The sequence below is a fragment of the Perca fluviatilis genome, chromosome 9 (assembly GCF_010015445.1).
Source record: "Perca fluviatilis chromosome 9, GENO_Pfluv_1.0, whole genome shotgun sequence".
Taxonomy (NCBI): Eukaryota; Metazoa; Chordata; class Actinopteri; order Perciformes; family Percidae; genus Perca; species Perca fluviatilis.
This window is the reverse complement of record NC_053120.1, coordinates 30,147,632-30,164,131: the sequence shown is the minus strand read 5'-3', so window position 1 is coordinate 30,164,131 and position 16,500 is coordinate 30,147,632. Positions and strand designations below refer to the sequence as shown.

The 16,500-nt window shown below is 39.4% G+C and overlaps 1 protein-coding gene across 3 annotated transcripts in view; it reads left to right on the top strand.

The window, feature by feature from the left end:
• tgfbr3 (transforming growth factor, beta receptor III) overlaps positions 1-16,500 on the top strand; it is an 84,579-nt gene that overhangs the window by 27,719 nt on the left and 40,360 nt on the right. For all 3 annotated transcript variants that reach the window (XM_039810776.1, XM_039810773.1, XM_039810775.1), the window contains 2 exons: positions 2,412-2,599; positions 15,067-15,204. In XM_039810776.1, the coding sequence (XP_039666710.1) occupies positions 2,453-2,599; positions 15,067-15,204 (285 nt within the window). In that variant the 5' untranslated portion in view covers positions 2,412-2,452. The remainder of the gene's footprint in view (positions 1-2,411; positions 2,600-15,066; positions 15,205-16,500) is intronic.

Below are 16,500 nucleotides of genomic sequence, written 5' to 3'. Positions count from 1 at the left end.
GGGTTAAAACATTGATGCACCATAGGTTTTTGCCATTAAGCCTTGTCCTTTTATCACAATAGAAAACCCTTGCCATGTTTTAATATATGTATGCTATCAAAACAGTTTCTAAGATAATCTATCTGGGCTTGGAGTGATTCACAAGCAACAAGAGACAACACAAAGTCCAGGTTGAGACAGCTGTTAAGGGCTTGGGATTTGTCTCAAGAGACAAATATGGTAACAATAAAGCCTCTGTTTTTTTCTCACAACAAGGAGAGGGGAGCTATGCCATACATAATCTCTGGCTTTATGCTGATGTAACATAGGCTTATTGGACAGCACGGAAAGAGAAAACAATATATATATGTTCAGAGCAAAAAAAATGTCCCCCTAGCTGTACCCCGCTGTTGTGGTACTGTGTTTTTGGAGTCAGTTGGGGGAGAATTTAACATTATCTATCTGTCTTTCACTTAGACTTTAATGATTTCCAAATGTTCCATCTGATTGCTATTGGCAACCTTTGCGTGTTTGGCGTTATGTGTTTGAAATGTGAGCGGTCCTTGGCTGGCACAAGGCTGTGGGGTAAAACACAAGGTCTGACCCCGTGGAAAAACCTGGCTACGGACGTTCTCATAGTATACATGACACTAATGGAAAAGAGCTGTTTGGTACCTCGCTCAAACCTTAGCACTGTTTTTGTGCCACTCTGACTTCATGTGAGATGGCTGTATACTTGTGTATCTGCAAGTTACACCCTGAATGTGTTTAAGTGGGTTGTGCAGATACACTCTGAATATGTTTAAGTGGGTCATACAGATGTAGAACGTAAAGAAAGATGTCAGGATGTGGTGAAGCTTTTTAACCACCTGAAAGCTTGTGGCTGAAAAGGAAGTTCCATATCATGCAAGAGCAAATGCGGAAAGTGCGATTCTGTAAACATCTGCATCTTTATTTAAGTCAGGTAGCCCAGAGCTTCCCAGATCACTGAACTGTTCATTACAGCTGACTGTGCAGTAGACAAAACACTGACTGAGACCTAACAGACTCAGCTTCAGTGTCCATACACCATGCTGAGTGCTGCTTTGCTTGATTGACCGAGATCAGTTACTGTTGTTTGTAGTTGTGGCTGCTGTGATGTCTGTGACTAAAATGAGAGCACCTACAGAGAGTTAAAGGGAGATAATAAGCGTCCATCCTTGTCCCTCTTTGCTAGTAATGCACCAATTTGGAATTTCATGGCTGATAAAGATAACTAATATTATCATAACTGATCACATTACTTATACAATTGCCAAAATGAGAAGCCGCCAGCCAAACCTTTTAGTTTGACCTGTTTATTTTCCCATTGTAAGATTTTTGAAATCAAGTTGTAGCCTAGTTATAATAAGAAAGCCATTTTTTACAGACATTGTTATTTATCTTTTCTTCTCTTAAAGGTGCTCTAAGCGATGTTGGGAGACGTTATTCTTGTTGACGTTCAAAGTATTTTCAAACAAAACAAGACTAGCTTGCCCCTCCCTCCTCCTCATCCCGTCTCCTCCCCCTCCCTTCCGTGCTTCAGCCCAAATCCTTCTTGTCGGTTATTGACCGAACGCTTGAACGCTGGAACACGGTCTGTTATGTTTTTGTGGTCCAGGTTGGCCACTTTGGACCCTGGGCTGTCTACAGAGACCGCCCAGGGTGTTCAGGGGACCGGCAGATAGTGAGGAGAGGTTTAATGTATGTGACAAAAAATGTTGTAGCTTAAAAAAACACGTGACATCGCTTAGAGTACCTTTAAAAAGAACACTGCACCCATTTAGCATTGCACTTCTATAACATTGTCGATCAAAATCAATGCAGCAGAACCAGAGATATCATCTTTTTGAATGCATCCTCTTCCTGTCAAAATCTGGCACCTACATTAGCCTCAATGCAAATATTGACTGCTGACAGTCTTCGGTTTATAGTAACAGCTGATGTAGCCTTGAGATAAGGAGGATACAGAGGCCTGGTAAACTCACTTATTTCTAACTCCACAACACCAGATTTCAGAGATTTGTTTTTCAGAGACATCAGAGATTTTCAAACTTGTAGTCTTCAGCCCCAACCAACACTGACTCAAGTGGCATCACATGAGGACATCTATCAGATTAAAAGGAGTTCTGATGTTTCATGTCAATCATATAAATCTGCTTCAGTAGTTTTGATTGTTTACTGAGATCTCTGTACAGTACTGTACGACATATAGAGAGTTGGACAGTGTGAACTGGATCATTCCTGTAGACCATGCTTTGGAGTAGATTATTATGGTACATTACTGTGTTCACTACAAGAAAGAGCTCATACATGAGTTACATAAATAAGTCAACATCTTGTGAGACATGCCATTTGAATCCCTAAACATACTGTAGCATCTGATTCATACAGTTGTCTTTTCTTCACTGCAGGGCCATTGTTCCGCAGCCCATGTGAGCTGCTGCCGGTAGGGATGGGACACCCTGTACAGGCCACGTTGAGGAGCTTCACCGCCCTGTCAGGCTGTGCCAGCAGGGGCACCACGAGCCTCCCTCAGGAGGTCCACATCATCAACCTGCGGGGACATGTTCCAGAGGGACCAGACAACAGCCCAGCTGAAGTGAGTCATCCTTAGTAAAAGAAGTTAAACTTGAGTTATATTGTCTACCACCATTATTAACTCTTCAAAATAAAAACAGTCACAATAGTACATAGTGAACAATTCTCTAAACCCATATTTACTATCAGTGTAGGCAGAGAGTTGTGTATTGCTTTTTCAAGATTAACAATATAGTAAAGTAAGAGATGAATTGCCTTCCATTTCGTCTTATCTTCTGGGGACTTTATTGTTTAGCCTGATAAAGAGCGCTGCATTTGACATTTCCACCGCCCTCGTTTGCTCTATTTTTAACCAATGACTCTGAAAACGGCTGCCAGTCCTTTTCCCTTTTGCTTAGAGGAAGCTTGGCCAAAATGAGGTATGAGAGGCCCGGTCCCAGTGAGTGTTACAGTGAAATTCATCCAAAAAATAGAGCCAAAACTAGAGGCTTGTTGACGAAGGATTATCGCATGGCTAGTTTGTAAACTATTCTATTTAGTGAGCTAGTGGCTAACACGCCTGCAAGGCGTGTTTGTTATGTTTGTTTCTGGGTTCTTTGTATTTTGTTTTTTTACTGCACTGTTTATTCTCCGTTGGAATTTTGTTTATCATTTCCATTTAAAAAACATTAATGGCGCGGTCATTAACGGGACATTAAGTTTGCACTGTTTATTCAAGGGACATATTTGCACCATGGACTCCTGTCTCATACTTGTCTAAAGACCATGCCTCTTGTGTTGAGCAGTTAATACTCAGTAAGACAGTAAGGGTTAAATAAAAAAAATTGTGCAACACAGCTAACAAGCTATGATAGCCTCCTCCATTTTGGACTCTCCGGTTCTCCATTCCCTCAGAGGTAAGCAAATGGTGCAAGTTTGAGTGTCAAAATTCACCAAAGTTGAACTTGACATGAACAAAATGCGCAAATTTACTTTAACAACATTTTGCTGAAAACCTTTGCCATTTTAAATGCTAATGTAACCGAGATTTCAGGCTTCACTGGGTACAGTAAAATAAACATGTTCCAGACGTCCTGATTTTATTTTCTCGTGCACCTAAACACCAAGGCAAATTCCTTGTATTTGAAAACCTACTTGGCAATAAACCTGGTTCTGATTCTGATGACCAGATGGGCTTCCCTTACCTTACCTTTGACTTTCTAGAGAGTGAAAAACAAGACAGCGATTAGTCAGTTATTTAAATGTCTCCACAGAGGTATTTTCCAACCACTTATTTGTTTTTAACAAGACCTCTTTAGTGCGCTCATTCAAACTGTCAGCACATCTCCTAATAGTGTTCCATAAGTTGATGTCGGTTTTGAAACCACTCCCTGTCTTCAGGTGTTATACAGAATGTCTCATGGCAGGTCTCCTCAACGATAGCCATAGCTTGAAGATGAATCACAGGCCCACGGCCTTTAAAAACGCTTTATCTGGATTTTAAACTGTCCCACGTTCCCATCCCCCTCAGTCACAGCACTGTGAAAAGGAGCATGTATAGACTTGCCCTTGCAATTTTGCTGCTGATGTAGGCTTAAACGTTGCCAAGGCCAAACATACAGAAACAGTGCGTGTGAGTATGATGCATCAGCAGGTAAATACAGAAATGACTGGTTTCAGTGCTGTGCTTGTTCAGGGGCTTTACTACATGAACTTAAATTATATTTATGTGATCATAACAATGAGAAGGATTTGTTTTCTGTTGTATGTTTACTCCACACAATGTATGGTTGATGAATTAAAGCAGTTACAGTTTTTTTTATTATTATTTGATTACAATCTTGTCATTATGTAGGGCTGAGCAGGAGTTTGTTCCAGCATTGACATCGCAACTGATGCATGTGCAAAAGGCACATTGCAAAGGATGCAATGTAATGAGGCAAATTGGGCCCAACATGGTACAATATTTAAACAATTTCTTTCCTGCTTGATATTATGGTCTCTGGTTTTGCATGCATACCCTGTCTGCACATTGAGTAACCAGTCACCTCTTCAGGGGCAGATTGTTGAATGCAAGTTTAAGTCCATACAGTAAGGATTCTTTAAACTTGTTTCAACAAGGACGCTTCAAAAGTAAAACAATCTTAACCATATTTTCACTGCTCTTGAAGCTGTCACAACCCCTTAAGCCTGGCTGTCTAAATCTTATTTCCACTTGCTCTCAAGAGACCCTTCTGTTGGTAGTGATGGACCAAAAAATGGTTCAAGAACTGGTAAAAGTCTTGTAGTAAATCTGATTATTTTGTCAAATGTAATATTTTTTATTCTTCTACATAGTTTATTTATTTAAATGTACATACATGAAATACATACATGAAATTAAACAAATTTGGACACTGGCCACCTGAAATCAAAATTTTTGTGTTTTGGCTCTGTCCTTGCATCTTAACAAATTGCCACATTTACTTAACATTGTTATTTTCTTCTTTGTTAACAGCTGTGTGGAATAATTAGCTGTGTAAATGACCACTCCCAGTATAACTGTAATAGATAGTCCATTAAAACCTTTAGTTTGGGGTCTGTGAAATCCATCTCTTCACGTCAATTTATCCAGCTGTTGGTAACCCATCACCTCCATGGTCAAGTGAGGACTTTTGCGGAGGAGGCAGAAATCCAGCTGTCTGTTCCCCTGCCTTCAGCCTTGGCTGCAAAAGGTCACTCCAGCTCTGGTTGAGATTAGGTGGCCTAGCGTTCCGTGAGTAAAGGTTTCTGCTTGTGATAAGATAAGATCCCCTCTCCCACTCTGGTCCTTGATTGCATTTCCATTTAGGTCGTGGGCACAGATTGGCCTCTTCGGACATAAGCAGCCTCTTCCTAAGTGCTTAGTCTTCAACAAGACTGTGTTGGATGGCACACAGTGCGTCAGACTGTGGTCTCATTGACACGATCTGCCCCTGATCTGTCATCTTTGGTGACAGGAGGAGGCGATAATCCAGTGTAAAAAAAGGATTACATATTTGAAACGAAGGTGATCTGGAAATGTTTAACATCCTTGGCAACATATGGGCAAGTGTGCTCTGAACTAAGAGGCTGTGAAAAAGGACCACAGTGCTCTTTATATTTATCCTTGACCAATGCAAGCCTAAAGTGTTAAACCGATTCCGCATTTTCTAAAGCAAATTGAAAGCAAGTAAAGTTGGAAGTAAGGAGGTTTATCTCTTCCAGTGGAAGGTTTCTTGAACTTGCTTTCTAAAAACAAACCATAAACTCCAAAAAGTAACACCTTTAGGCTTGAAAGGTGTCTCTGAAATGTTTATAGCTTGCTCATTTTTGAAGGAAAATAGTCAGTTTGGATTTACAAAAGTTACAGTGGATTCCAACAACACCCCAATTTCATGGGAAAATAAAACGATTACATAAACTTCTCAAACCACTCTTAGCAGCATAATCCATTTCTCCTCTGTCCATCCACTCATATCTTTGCTAAAATATGGCTGTGTATACAACTAGATTTGTTGCCCGTGAGTATTTTGTCGTTTTAGGCTTGGGGTGTTTTTTGAAAAGTGGGCCTAGGACCACAAACAATAACCTCTTTGGTGAATATAATGAATTCAAACTTGAATGTTAAATTAAAATATGTTTATTTGCTGTTGATAACACTCTCATGTCTGTTCAGCACAAATACTTGAAACGGGGAAACAGCTACACCGGCTCTGTCGAAAGGGAACAGCACCTAAAGTATCAGCACCTCTAAAGCTCACTAATTAACACCACAACTTTTTCTTATCCATACAAAAAAAAATGTGTGTAAACGACACATTGTGGTTTCACAGGGGCCACTTGGTATTTAGTGTAGAGACATGAGCGTGGTATGGATCCTCTCATCTAAGGCCTTATTCAGACTGCCAGTCCAAATCAGTTTTTTGGCATATCCAGATTGTGGATGGACAGCAAAAGACTACATGAAATGTGATTTTTCCCAATTGGATCCAAACCACATTTGGAGGTGGTTTGAAATGCGATTTCAATCAGATTTCTACAGATGCATCTTATTCCAGATGCTATGGCCGCTCAAATTACAAATTGTCTTTTGCGTCCCTCGCAACGAGACACACAACAACGTCAAATCCAGAGTAATAAAAGTGCTAAGCAGAATCCATACTAGCAGAGAAGACAACATGGAGGAGATCAGCAGTCCAGGGACAGATGTCTGCTTGTCTGCGATTGTTTGGAGGGCAAAATGATGGTAAAAAATATATAATATAAATAAATTATAACGCATTTTAACTCAAGATTTAGTGTTTGTTTTTTTAATTCACCAACACCGCGAAACATTTCGGTACAGAAAAAAGTCAGCGAGTGTCATCCAGTGACGGTACGGACAACGGACAACATCTGTGTCCCAACAGGTAACGGTACGTCAGAGTAGGCAGTAGTTTGTCCAAGCAGCTGACATACATAAACATGTCGGGAATTAATGTTTAGGCTTGCTACATGTAAACATTAGCATTACATTTTATCAGAGGTGGAAAGTATATACCACTAAGGTAGGCTACTTTTAATTGAGTATTTTCATTTTCCCCTACTTTATAGGCTACTTCTAGAGTTAAGTAGGCTATTGTACATTTTACTTCACTATTTATTTTAAAGCTTTAGTTACTTTGCAGATTCAGATTAATAACACAAAATATTATGAATAAATTATGATGTATGGATGAAATTCACAAGCTACCTGCCAAGTCATAGCCTACTTCCGCTGTTATTATGGTGAAAATAACTCAAAAGTAACGCAAAAGAAGTGTAAAGCATTACAATTCAGAAAGAGTAATATTGTAATAGAACTAATTACTCTCAAATGACAGTGACTAGTAATCTATAATGTATTACATTTTGGAAGTAACTTGCCCAACACTGCCAACAACTGGGCTCAAATGCAGTATTTAATTGCCTGGTTACTGTTTATAATGTCCACCAGTGAGCAAATGATTGCATCCTTATTGTTGTAGTACTGAAACATGGCAGTAGGAAAACAACATTTAATGCAAAACCCTGATAAAGTCAGAAATTCACATCATCATTTTGCATGACAGTGTTGGTCGGTCAGTTGGTTGGTCGGTTCACCACTTACAGACTGAAATATCTCAGAAACTATTTTGACATTTTGTACTGACTTTCATGATCCCCAGAAGATGGATCCTAATGACTATGGTGATCATCTGTCTTTTCCTTAAGTGCCAACTTAAAGGTTGTTTTTTACTGAAATCTCTTAACAACTGTTGGATGAATTGCCATAAAATCCTGCATACAGGCCCCCTCAGGATGAATTGCAACAACCTTGGAGATCCATTAACTTTTCAACTAGCGCCATTATATGGTTTAAAATTCAATTGTTCAATACTTTGGTTGATGACCAAATACTTGAAAAACACATGCCATTCCCATCAGCCTCGGCTGTAGCAAATGTTAGCAGTTAACATAATACTTGTTAGCATGTTAGCATTGTTATTGTGAGCATGTTAGCATACCTACATTAGCATTTAGCTCAAAGCCTTACAGAGCCACTAGCTTGGCTTGTTAGAAAATTGGAAATGTGTCTTGTTAGAAACTGATTCCAGTGGGTAGTTGAGGAGAAATGTAATGTTTAAAAAAAAAATTCTTGACTGACTAGTCAGTGGTGCCTTGGTCCAGTTAGTTGAAGACAAACTTGTCAGTTTATTTTTTTTCATTCTGAAATGACACCAACCCCAGACAATGCCCACCATGGCTTATTTGCAATTTGAAACACATTTTTTGGTCTTTTTTTATCATACTCTGGATTTTTACTCAACGTTTCTTTTAGACAGTGGGCCATTTGTTTCATAGATTCCTAACTCTCCTTTTTCATAACATGACACTGTACGGACACTGGCTCACCTGGACAATAATTTATGTTTTTATTTCTAAAGTGTTATTCACATTTGTCTGAAGAAAAGAGTGATGATTTCCTCAGCTTCAGTGGTCCTGATCAAAGTAACAGAAGCCCCTTTTCTCTCTAATACCCATGTGGGCCTCTAAATGTAAGACTTCCAAGGCTTAGAGCCAGTATCCTGGAATAGGACTAGTAAAGTGACTGTTCGGGGTTGGCAAGTCATAGTAAAGCCTGTAGTGCCAGGTTGGGGCTTTGTGTATCCGTGGGTAGTGATTTCCTCAAATAATGGTAGAATAATTTAAACAATTTAACAAAATTCACTTAGATTATTTAAAAAGATCTAATCTTCTAGAGAAAGAGAACAAACTCGAGTTACAGTCAAGAGTGGACTGTGCTGTAGACTAGAATTGAAATTTCATCTAAGCTTTAAACCCTCTGGGATTTTGAGGCAAAATATCTTTTTGTCGGTTGACTATTGACCTGAAGGTGTTGGTGTTTTGCCACTTAAGCTCTACCAAAACGATGACCTCATCCTGAAGTGTTATTTTCTGTTCCCCCAGCTTTAGTTCAACGGTGTAGGTATCAAGTTTGAACATTTTTCCATATGTTCCTTATGTCACATGCTAAAGTGGCCTTTTGCACCCTGCTAACAAACCATCACCAAATGTGTGTAAATGCAGAGCTTGGCATTTTGGCAGACGCTAATTCCCCAATTGCTGCAAAGTGTAGAGCAAAAATAAGCAACTCAAAACAACAGGCCTGTCTGGGGATGCTGTTGGGTGATAGGCTAGAAAATAAACATAAGGGGCGGGTGATATCTCAAATCTGCCATCTTTCTCTAATCAGTTTACCAAAGGCAAACATCAAACACAGCCACTGGCTCTGAATCAGGGTGAGGTAGAGCAGATGATTGTTTTATCAGCTGGAATTCGCAGATATCACGAATGTGTGAGTGACTAGCTGGAGGAGCTCACTGGTCACAAACAGCTGGCGAGAGCACAGTGTCAGATAAGAGTAGAGCTCACACACAAGACAAACTGCACACACAAGGCGCGCAATGTTTTTATTTAAACTTGATTTTGGGCTTCTGTATGGCCTCACAATGCTATCCAATGTCATACAGTTATTGCTCAATAGGACTATTTTTTCTCCTGAGAGTTCTCCTGATGTGAATACATTTTTGTAATAAAGGTGGAACATCCAAAGTTACAGAGAAATGCTGGAAATGCTCAAATCAAAATGAGAATTAGCCAGGGCTAACAACATCAGCCCCACAGCTAATTAACTGCCTGTGTGGCCATTGAAATTGAAGCGATATTACAAACCATTAGGGTATTTGTGCGTTCCAATACCAGTGAAATGAAAGTACCAACATCGTCAGTTAAAAATAAATAAAACTTCTTTTTGGAAATTTTGTTGTTCAAAAACAGATTTTATTTCCGTTTGACTTTAATCAGAGTGTTATCTTAGTCTGTCTTCCTGACCCTATCTCCACGCCTTGATGCTGTGTTATAGTCTTCAGCATGTCCTACCATTCTGCCATATCACTCAAGGATTGCTATCCAGAAGTCCAATCTCTCTTTGACGTCTTTCCTGGCTGTTTTCTTGCAGTTTGACATTGAGCTGAGTGCAGACTGATTACCATCACAGTTCAGGGGAAAGGCTCCAGGTAGCATCCCCATCACACTCAAATATGTGGGTGGCACTGATAAGAGCGGTCAAAAGGTTTTGGTCCGGCTCCCCTTCCCTTTCGTACACCCTCAGTGATCCAGAAAGAACCAAGATCCAGACAGACAAGACACACGCACACACACACACATCAGATAACACAGTATGATTGGTCCCAGGCATTGTGCCTTTCTCCTCTTAAAGCCATGACTTTTCAGTTCTTAGCCAGCCCTCTCTTTTCAACTTTTGTAATGTTCCAGGGTTTAACATGCAGACGTTTATCTATCCAGTGAAGTGTTGTTTTTTGTTAATATCTTGGATATGGATCTATTTTAACCCATGCTGTCTCCTATTTAAAATACACAAGCCAGTAGTTGTTATTCAGACATTGTTCAGTATGTCTCTGTTTTATGTCATGGAATACATTGTGCTTTCTTTGATAATTATTTCCTGGGAGGGAGAGCGTGTTCCTAGATTAGTCCTACTTTGTAGCTAATTAAAGGATGTTTTGCGTTTTCTCTGAATCAACAGGCATCATTAGGCGCTTTATCAGCTCTGTCAATAAAGGAAACTGCAAGGACACTGAGCCGCACTGATACTGAGCTCTGACTCTGACTGCAGGGTTTCTGCTGTTTACACTGTTAGGCGCAATATAGTAAGTATTGTATTACAACATTGAGGCGCAGTGTTTGTGAAGCACACTTTAAACTTAGTGTGATTTAGTTGGCTTGAAAAGTCATGAAATTGCAACCACATTCCCAAGACAGGACAAAGAAATCAAGCATTACAATTACATTGTCACAGGGGCATCAGTACGTTCTAAATCTAACCATGTGGTTTTGTTATACAATAAAGGCTTGTGTATGATTCATCATTTGTTTGTTTTTTTGTTCCCGTTTGGTGTGTTTTGTTGTTGAAGCTGATTTAAAGCTTTAAGCTGTATTGTTTCTTTTTTAACATTTCAATTGTTTACACATGCTACCACCACTAATGGTATGCTCACTGACGGGCCTTGCTTATCCTGCTACAGCTGTCGTCCCTTGTGTGGAGTGTAATTTCAGTAACGTGATAGGTCTAGACAAGCTTCCATCCGTGGCCGCTGGCAAATACGCCCATAACTGTAATGGACACTGGACCCCCAAATCCCTGTGCCAGCCTCCTGATAATCAATCAGGCGTGGCCTCCTGCTCCTGGCAGACCCTCTCTGCATGGTCCCATGAAGGTAGCTGCAAGAGGGACAACTCAGCGCCACCTGATCCTTGCAAACACTATTCAAGGCACTTTGATGCCTGGCGTTTCTGCACCTCTTCTCTCCACACCATGGCTGTTTGACAAGGTCTGTTGCTATGCTCACCAGTCTTACCAAACCTCATGACGGCAACTCCCTGGGCAGAGATGCACACCAGCTGTTGTTGCTTACATTCTGCAACCCAGCTCTGGTTAGAACTGATCTAGCTTGGTATTATCAGTGTTTACTTGCTAAACCTGCAGATAATAACCACAGTTTTCTCTTTTTCACCATCAGTTCCTCTTGGCCCTTCCTCTCCTCAGTGCTCTGTTTATGCCTGTGTTTTCAGGTGACTCATGTCTTCTGGAAATGTTTCTGTCTGGGTTTAAAATTCCTCTTCTTTTACAACACTCTACCTCACTCTTATTCTTCTTCTGACTCTCTCTTCCATTTCTTAAAGCCAGGACCTCAAAGCCAAGCCAGGTATGATTATATCTTGGTTGTTGTTATTCTCAGAGGAGCGATGCAAATGCTTTTTCCAGAGTCTGGAGTAAGGGGGAAGCAAATATAAAAAAAGAAAAGAAAGCAGTGAGTCTCTGAGTCTCTGATCTGTTTGTTTGGATCACCATCCAGTTTGCCTCATAGATAACTGTTCAGTAATTTCTTCCATTTTCTTTTCTCAGAGGGACTTTTTAATGATTTTTGCAGCACTTTCATCAACCACATCACTAAACACTCGTTTGTGTTGCTCTCCTCCAGGGCTTACATCTGTGAAAGACTGATAATTAGGCTTTGATGCATCATGTTCACTCTGTCTATGCTGTCGGTGTCTCTTGGTAAATGGCTTTATGCAATTTTTTAATGAGAAATTAAAGGGAAAAGTTTGTTTTGGAAAGTATACTTATTTGCTTTATTTCTGAGAGTTAAATGATTTACATGAAGCTAGAGCCAACAACCTCTTACCTTAGCTTAGCATGAACACTGAAATCAGGGTGAAACAGCTAGCCTGGCTCTGTCAAAAAGTGACAAAACTACCTACCAGCACTTCAGATATATTTCTAGATTTTCTTTTTCTTTTTTGGGGGGAATTATATACTGTAACTATTTCTTGGCTCAGCCAGTGACTCCAGGGGTTTCTGCACTTTACTTGTCGACCCAACTGTGGCGACAAATTAAAGTTGCTGCAGCAAAATCAACTGTAGCAAAATAAAAATAATGGACGGAGCTTCCTGGTCTGAAAGGTGAAGACGGTGTGGAAGTGCCTTAAACCTCAGAAAAAGAAGTCAGCTTGTCTATGAGAACATGTCCCTACTTCTCACTTGATTCATTGCCTCAGTAAACATTTTCATAATTAGTTTATGTTTTCAATCACTAGTTTCAAGTCTTTTTCAATACAGCATGATGTTTATTTTGTAAATTATGTATACAGGTATGTCTGGTAATAATAATGTCCCATTTATTTTAAAATAGACGATAAAGCAGGGGATGTTTATGGGTGTGGCTACACGGCTACCTGTCAATCATGGTAGAGGCTTAGCAATTTGACCCTCTGACTCGGAACATTTTGGTTGCCTACAAATTTCTTGTTTAGCATTCGGTAGCACCTTGCCAACTAAGCTAGCTAGCTAGTGCCAGTTTAGCTGGAAACAAAATCATCTTCCCTATGTTTTGTAGGTTAGAAAGAATCCATTTCGCAAGCAATAATTTATTTAGAAAATACAACGTTTCAGTCTTAGACCTTCATCAGGTAAACCTTTCAGGTTTTCCTGATGAAGGAAACCATTGCAACTATAAACAACACTGGCTTGGCTGCGTCATACTCTGCAGCTTCACAAATTGCCGAACTTGAGGCTTCAAAACGGTAGTCCACAGACAAATAATGTGAGGTGATGTCACTGCTGCTATGTCTATTATTTTAGCAGTCTATGGTAAGGAGGCAGGTTGGTGTTGCTTTTCCGGAAGTGAAGTAACATAACAGATGTATTGATTCTAACATAACATTTCTGAACTTAACTAACTATTTTTTGTGCCTAAACCTAACCAAACTATAACCATTTCACAACATTAACAACAATTTGAAAATCGTGACCATTAGTTGGTTTGGATATGAATAAGGAAAACACTCCTTTGGGTCGAATTAGAGGGTAGGAATAAACAACATATCCTTGTATGGTTTGGAGGACATGTTGAGGTCTTTATCTTGATAACACGACCAAACCACATTCAAACAAATTATCGGTATTGGTAAAATACACATAATAATAAACTGTCAACACATTTTTACAATCACCATCATCATAATTGCATTATTAGCTTCAATGGAAACTTAAAGACTGTATTTATTGAGCAAAGCAAAGGGCCAGTATTTTAGTGAGCTGTGACTGATTAAGTTACTGTCGTTTTATCATATAATATGAATCCTTGTGGCTTGAATTAGTGATTTACAGGCTTTTACTGCTGATACACAGAATGGGGCTAATATGATTAGTCTGGGAATACAGAGGGGAGGAAGATAAAAGAAGAGACGTCCACTAGGGCTGGGGGAAAAAATCGATACAGCATAGTATCGCAATATTGTTCGTGCCAATACTGTATCGATACACGGACGCCAAGTATCGAGCTTTTATGACATATGTGTTGGTCATTCTGTCTGCTTGACAATACCATTTTGGCAGCAATAAAATTGAAGTGAGATGAACAAACAGAGAAATGTATCTTTTTAGATCAAACAGATGTTGACAAAATTGTCCTTTGGGAACATCATTTGAAATTGGGAAAAATTTGAAGTTGGGAAAAAAGGTAATACATTGCAATATATCGCAGAATATTGCAATATGTTTAAAATCACAATAATATCGTTTCGTGACATAAGTTTCGGGATGATATCGTATCGTGAGTCCTCCGGTGATTCCCACCCCTAACACACACCATACCCTCTAGAGTATCACTTCTCATCGAAGCTAGAGAGAAGAATTGAGAAGTTTTACTAACTCTGGAGTAATGTGACCAATTAAGTAGTATTATTTAAAAGTTGTGCTTATCTGTAAAGATGTAGATGGAAAGCCAGATCTTTGCCTGAGATGAGTTTGAGTACAGTGCGTGCTCAGACCATGAACCACCTGATTAGATTAGGTCCAAATGGTCCAGACAAGTATAACACTCAAAACAAGAAAACAACAGTTTAGGTCCCAAAACATCAAGTTTGTTTTCCCCATCTCACTACTAGACTGTGAAAATCTATTTTAATGGCAGTCTGAGAACCAAAGGCATAGTTGCACTCTGTAGAGATGGTAACAGAGGCCCGCCACTTACTTTTTTCCTCCTCTCTTAACAAAGACTGCACTGTGTGAAAGTTCAGATCCCGCTGAGGCTACATATCAGAGCTAAGCAAGTGCCTTTTTAGGGAGAACACAGCATGCAGTCTTTGGGAGTTTATCAGGAAAGTGACTACATAAACAACCACAAAACCTGATAAAGAAGAACAATCTACAACATTATAGCACTGCAATTACACCAGGATAGTAACGGTATCCCCTGATATTTGTGGATATATATCAGTGAACATGAGAATAATTAAAGCTTTGACATTTGCAAAGTTTAGCTGTGTGAAATGGGATCATGTGACATACTGTGAATTTTCTCTGTTTATGTGCTTATCTCTTCCTCAGTATTCTGACAGTATTTTACCAGTGTGTTGTTCCTTCATGTGACTTCAATCCCTTTTTTATTTTTTTTGCTTTAACAGGTGGAGCTGCATCTGAAGCCGATTCAGTCTTTGTTACGCCACCAGAAGCCACTGGTCTTTGTGCTCAACTCCCCCCAACCACTGATCTGGAAAATCAAGACAGAGAACCTGGCCCAGGGCATTAAACATACCTTTCATGTGAGTCCAGCATCACTAAAAGCCTTTAAATCTTACTTCCTAAAACTGTGTATTCATTTCCTCACAGGCTAAACTGTACTCCCATTTCAGTAGCCTTCCTCTCTAAATAAAATATTTACAGTGATGTAAATTTGCATAGGAGGCCTTTCCACACTCTACAAGAGGTCTTCCATGATAACCGTACATGCACGCACATGTCATTGACGCGAGGCATTAATCTCTGTATACATAATGTTTCATCAGTGCATACTTATTTAGCTACAGATAAACACTCTCCTCAGAAGTGTGTAGCTGAATTCTTAACATATAGCTTTTGTATGATTGTCAGATAATTGTGGAACTAGTTTTAGATTAGTATGAGTTTGATTAATATGAATGCTCTTTGATTCATATCAAATGATTCAGTATTTTATTTTTATTTATTTATATATGTTTTGCTATCATTATTTTACCAAACTCCAACTAGTATCACTCCCTAACATCATGCTATAAAATGTATTTTTTTTTAAAAGTTTGTAATGTGCTTTGTCAGCTTTATACTCACACTCTATAACCACAGGGCTGAATCCCCAACAGCCTCCCTCCCTCCTGTTAACAGTCCTGTTGATAGCTTGGCAGCTGTTCAGATCAGACAGGGCGTATCCGTATATCACGAAAACCCTAACAACGGGGAATGTGTTGTAGCAAACACTACTAACCACTAAAACCCTGCTGAGTAAGAAATTGCTTCCTCATACTCTGATATCTACTGAAATCCTAAATTCTATTGGCAATTTCTTTGTAAATAATGATAATCTTAATAGTTGCATTTGGTGTCCAATCTGAGGTGAAACTGATCCAGATGTGTTACATCAGCAAGACACTCATTCAAAAAAGAAGTCTTCATCACTGACTTAAATTAAGACTATGTAGCTTTTGCAGAACAGCAGACACTGTGGCCACAAGTGGTAGTCACAGGACAATGGCGCATTGAATTTGCCTTAATTTCCCAAGATTCTCTTCATGTTTCTTTTCTTTGACATGCTAAAATGTAGTGTTACAGGAGCACTAGTAGTGAATACTCATCAAACCAGCAAACTGACGGTCAGTTCCACAGCATCTACAGTATTTAAAGTTTGTGAACACCAGCTAACATTAGCCACCATAAGCTACTGGTCATACCAGGCCAAGGCTGTAGCAGTAAAACTTTAATTAATAGCAATAGTGAGTATTGAATTGAAAACTAGTGTGTTTTATTGTCTACAGTATGAATTCAACTTTTCATTTATAAGAGAAAGCAGGAGTTTTTTCTTTTAA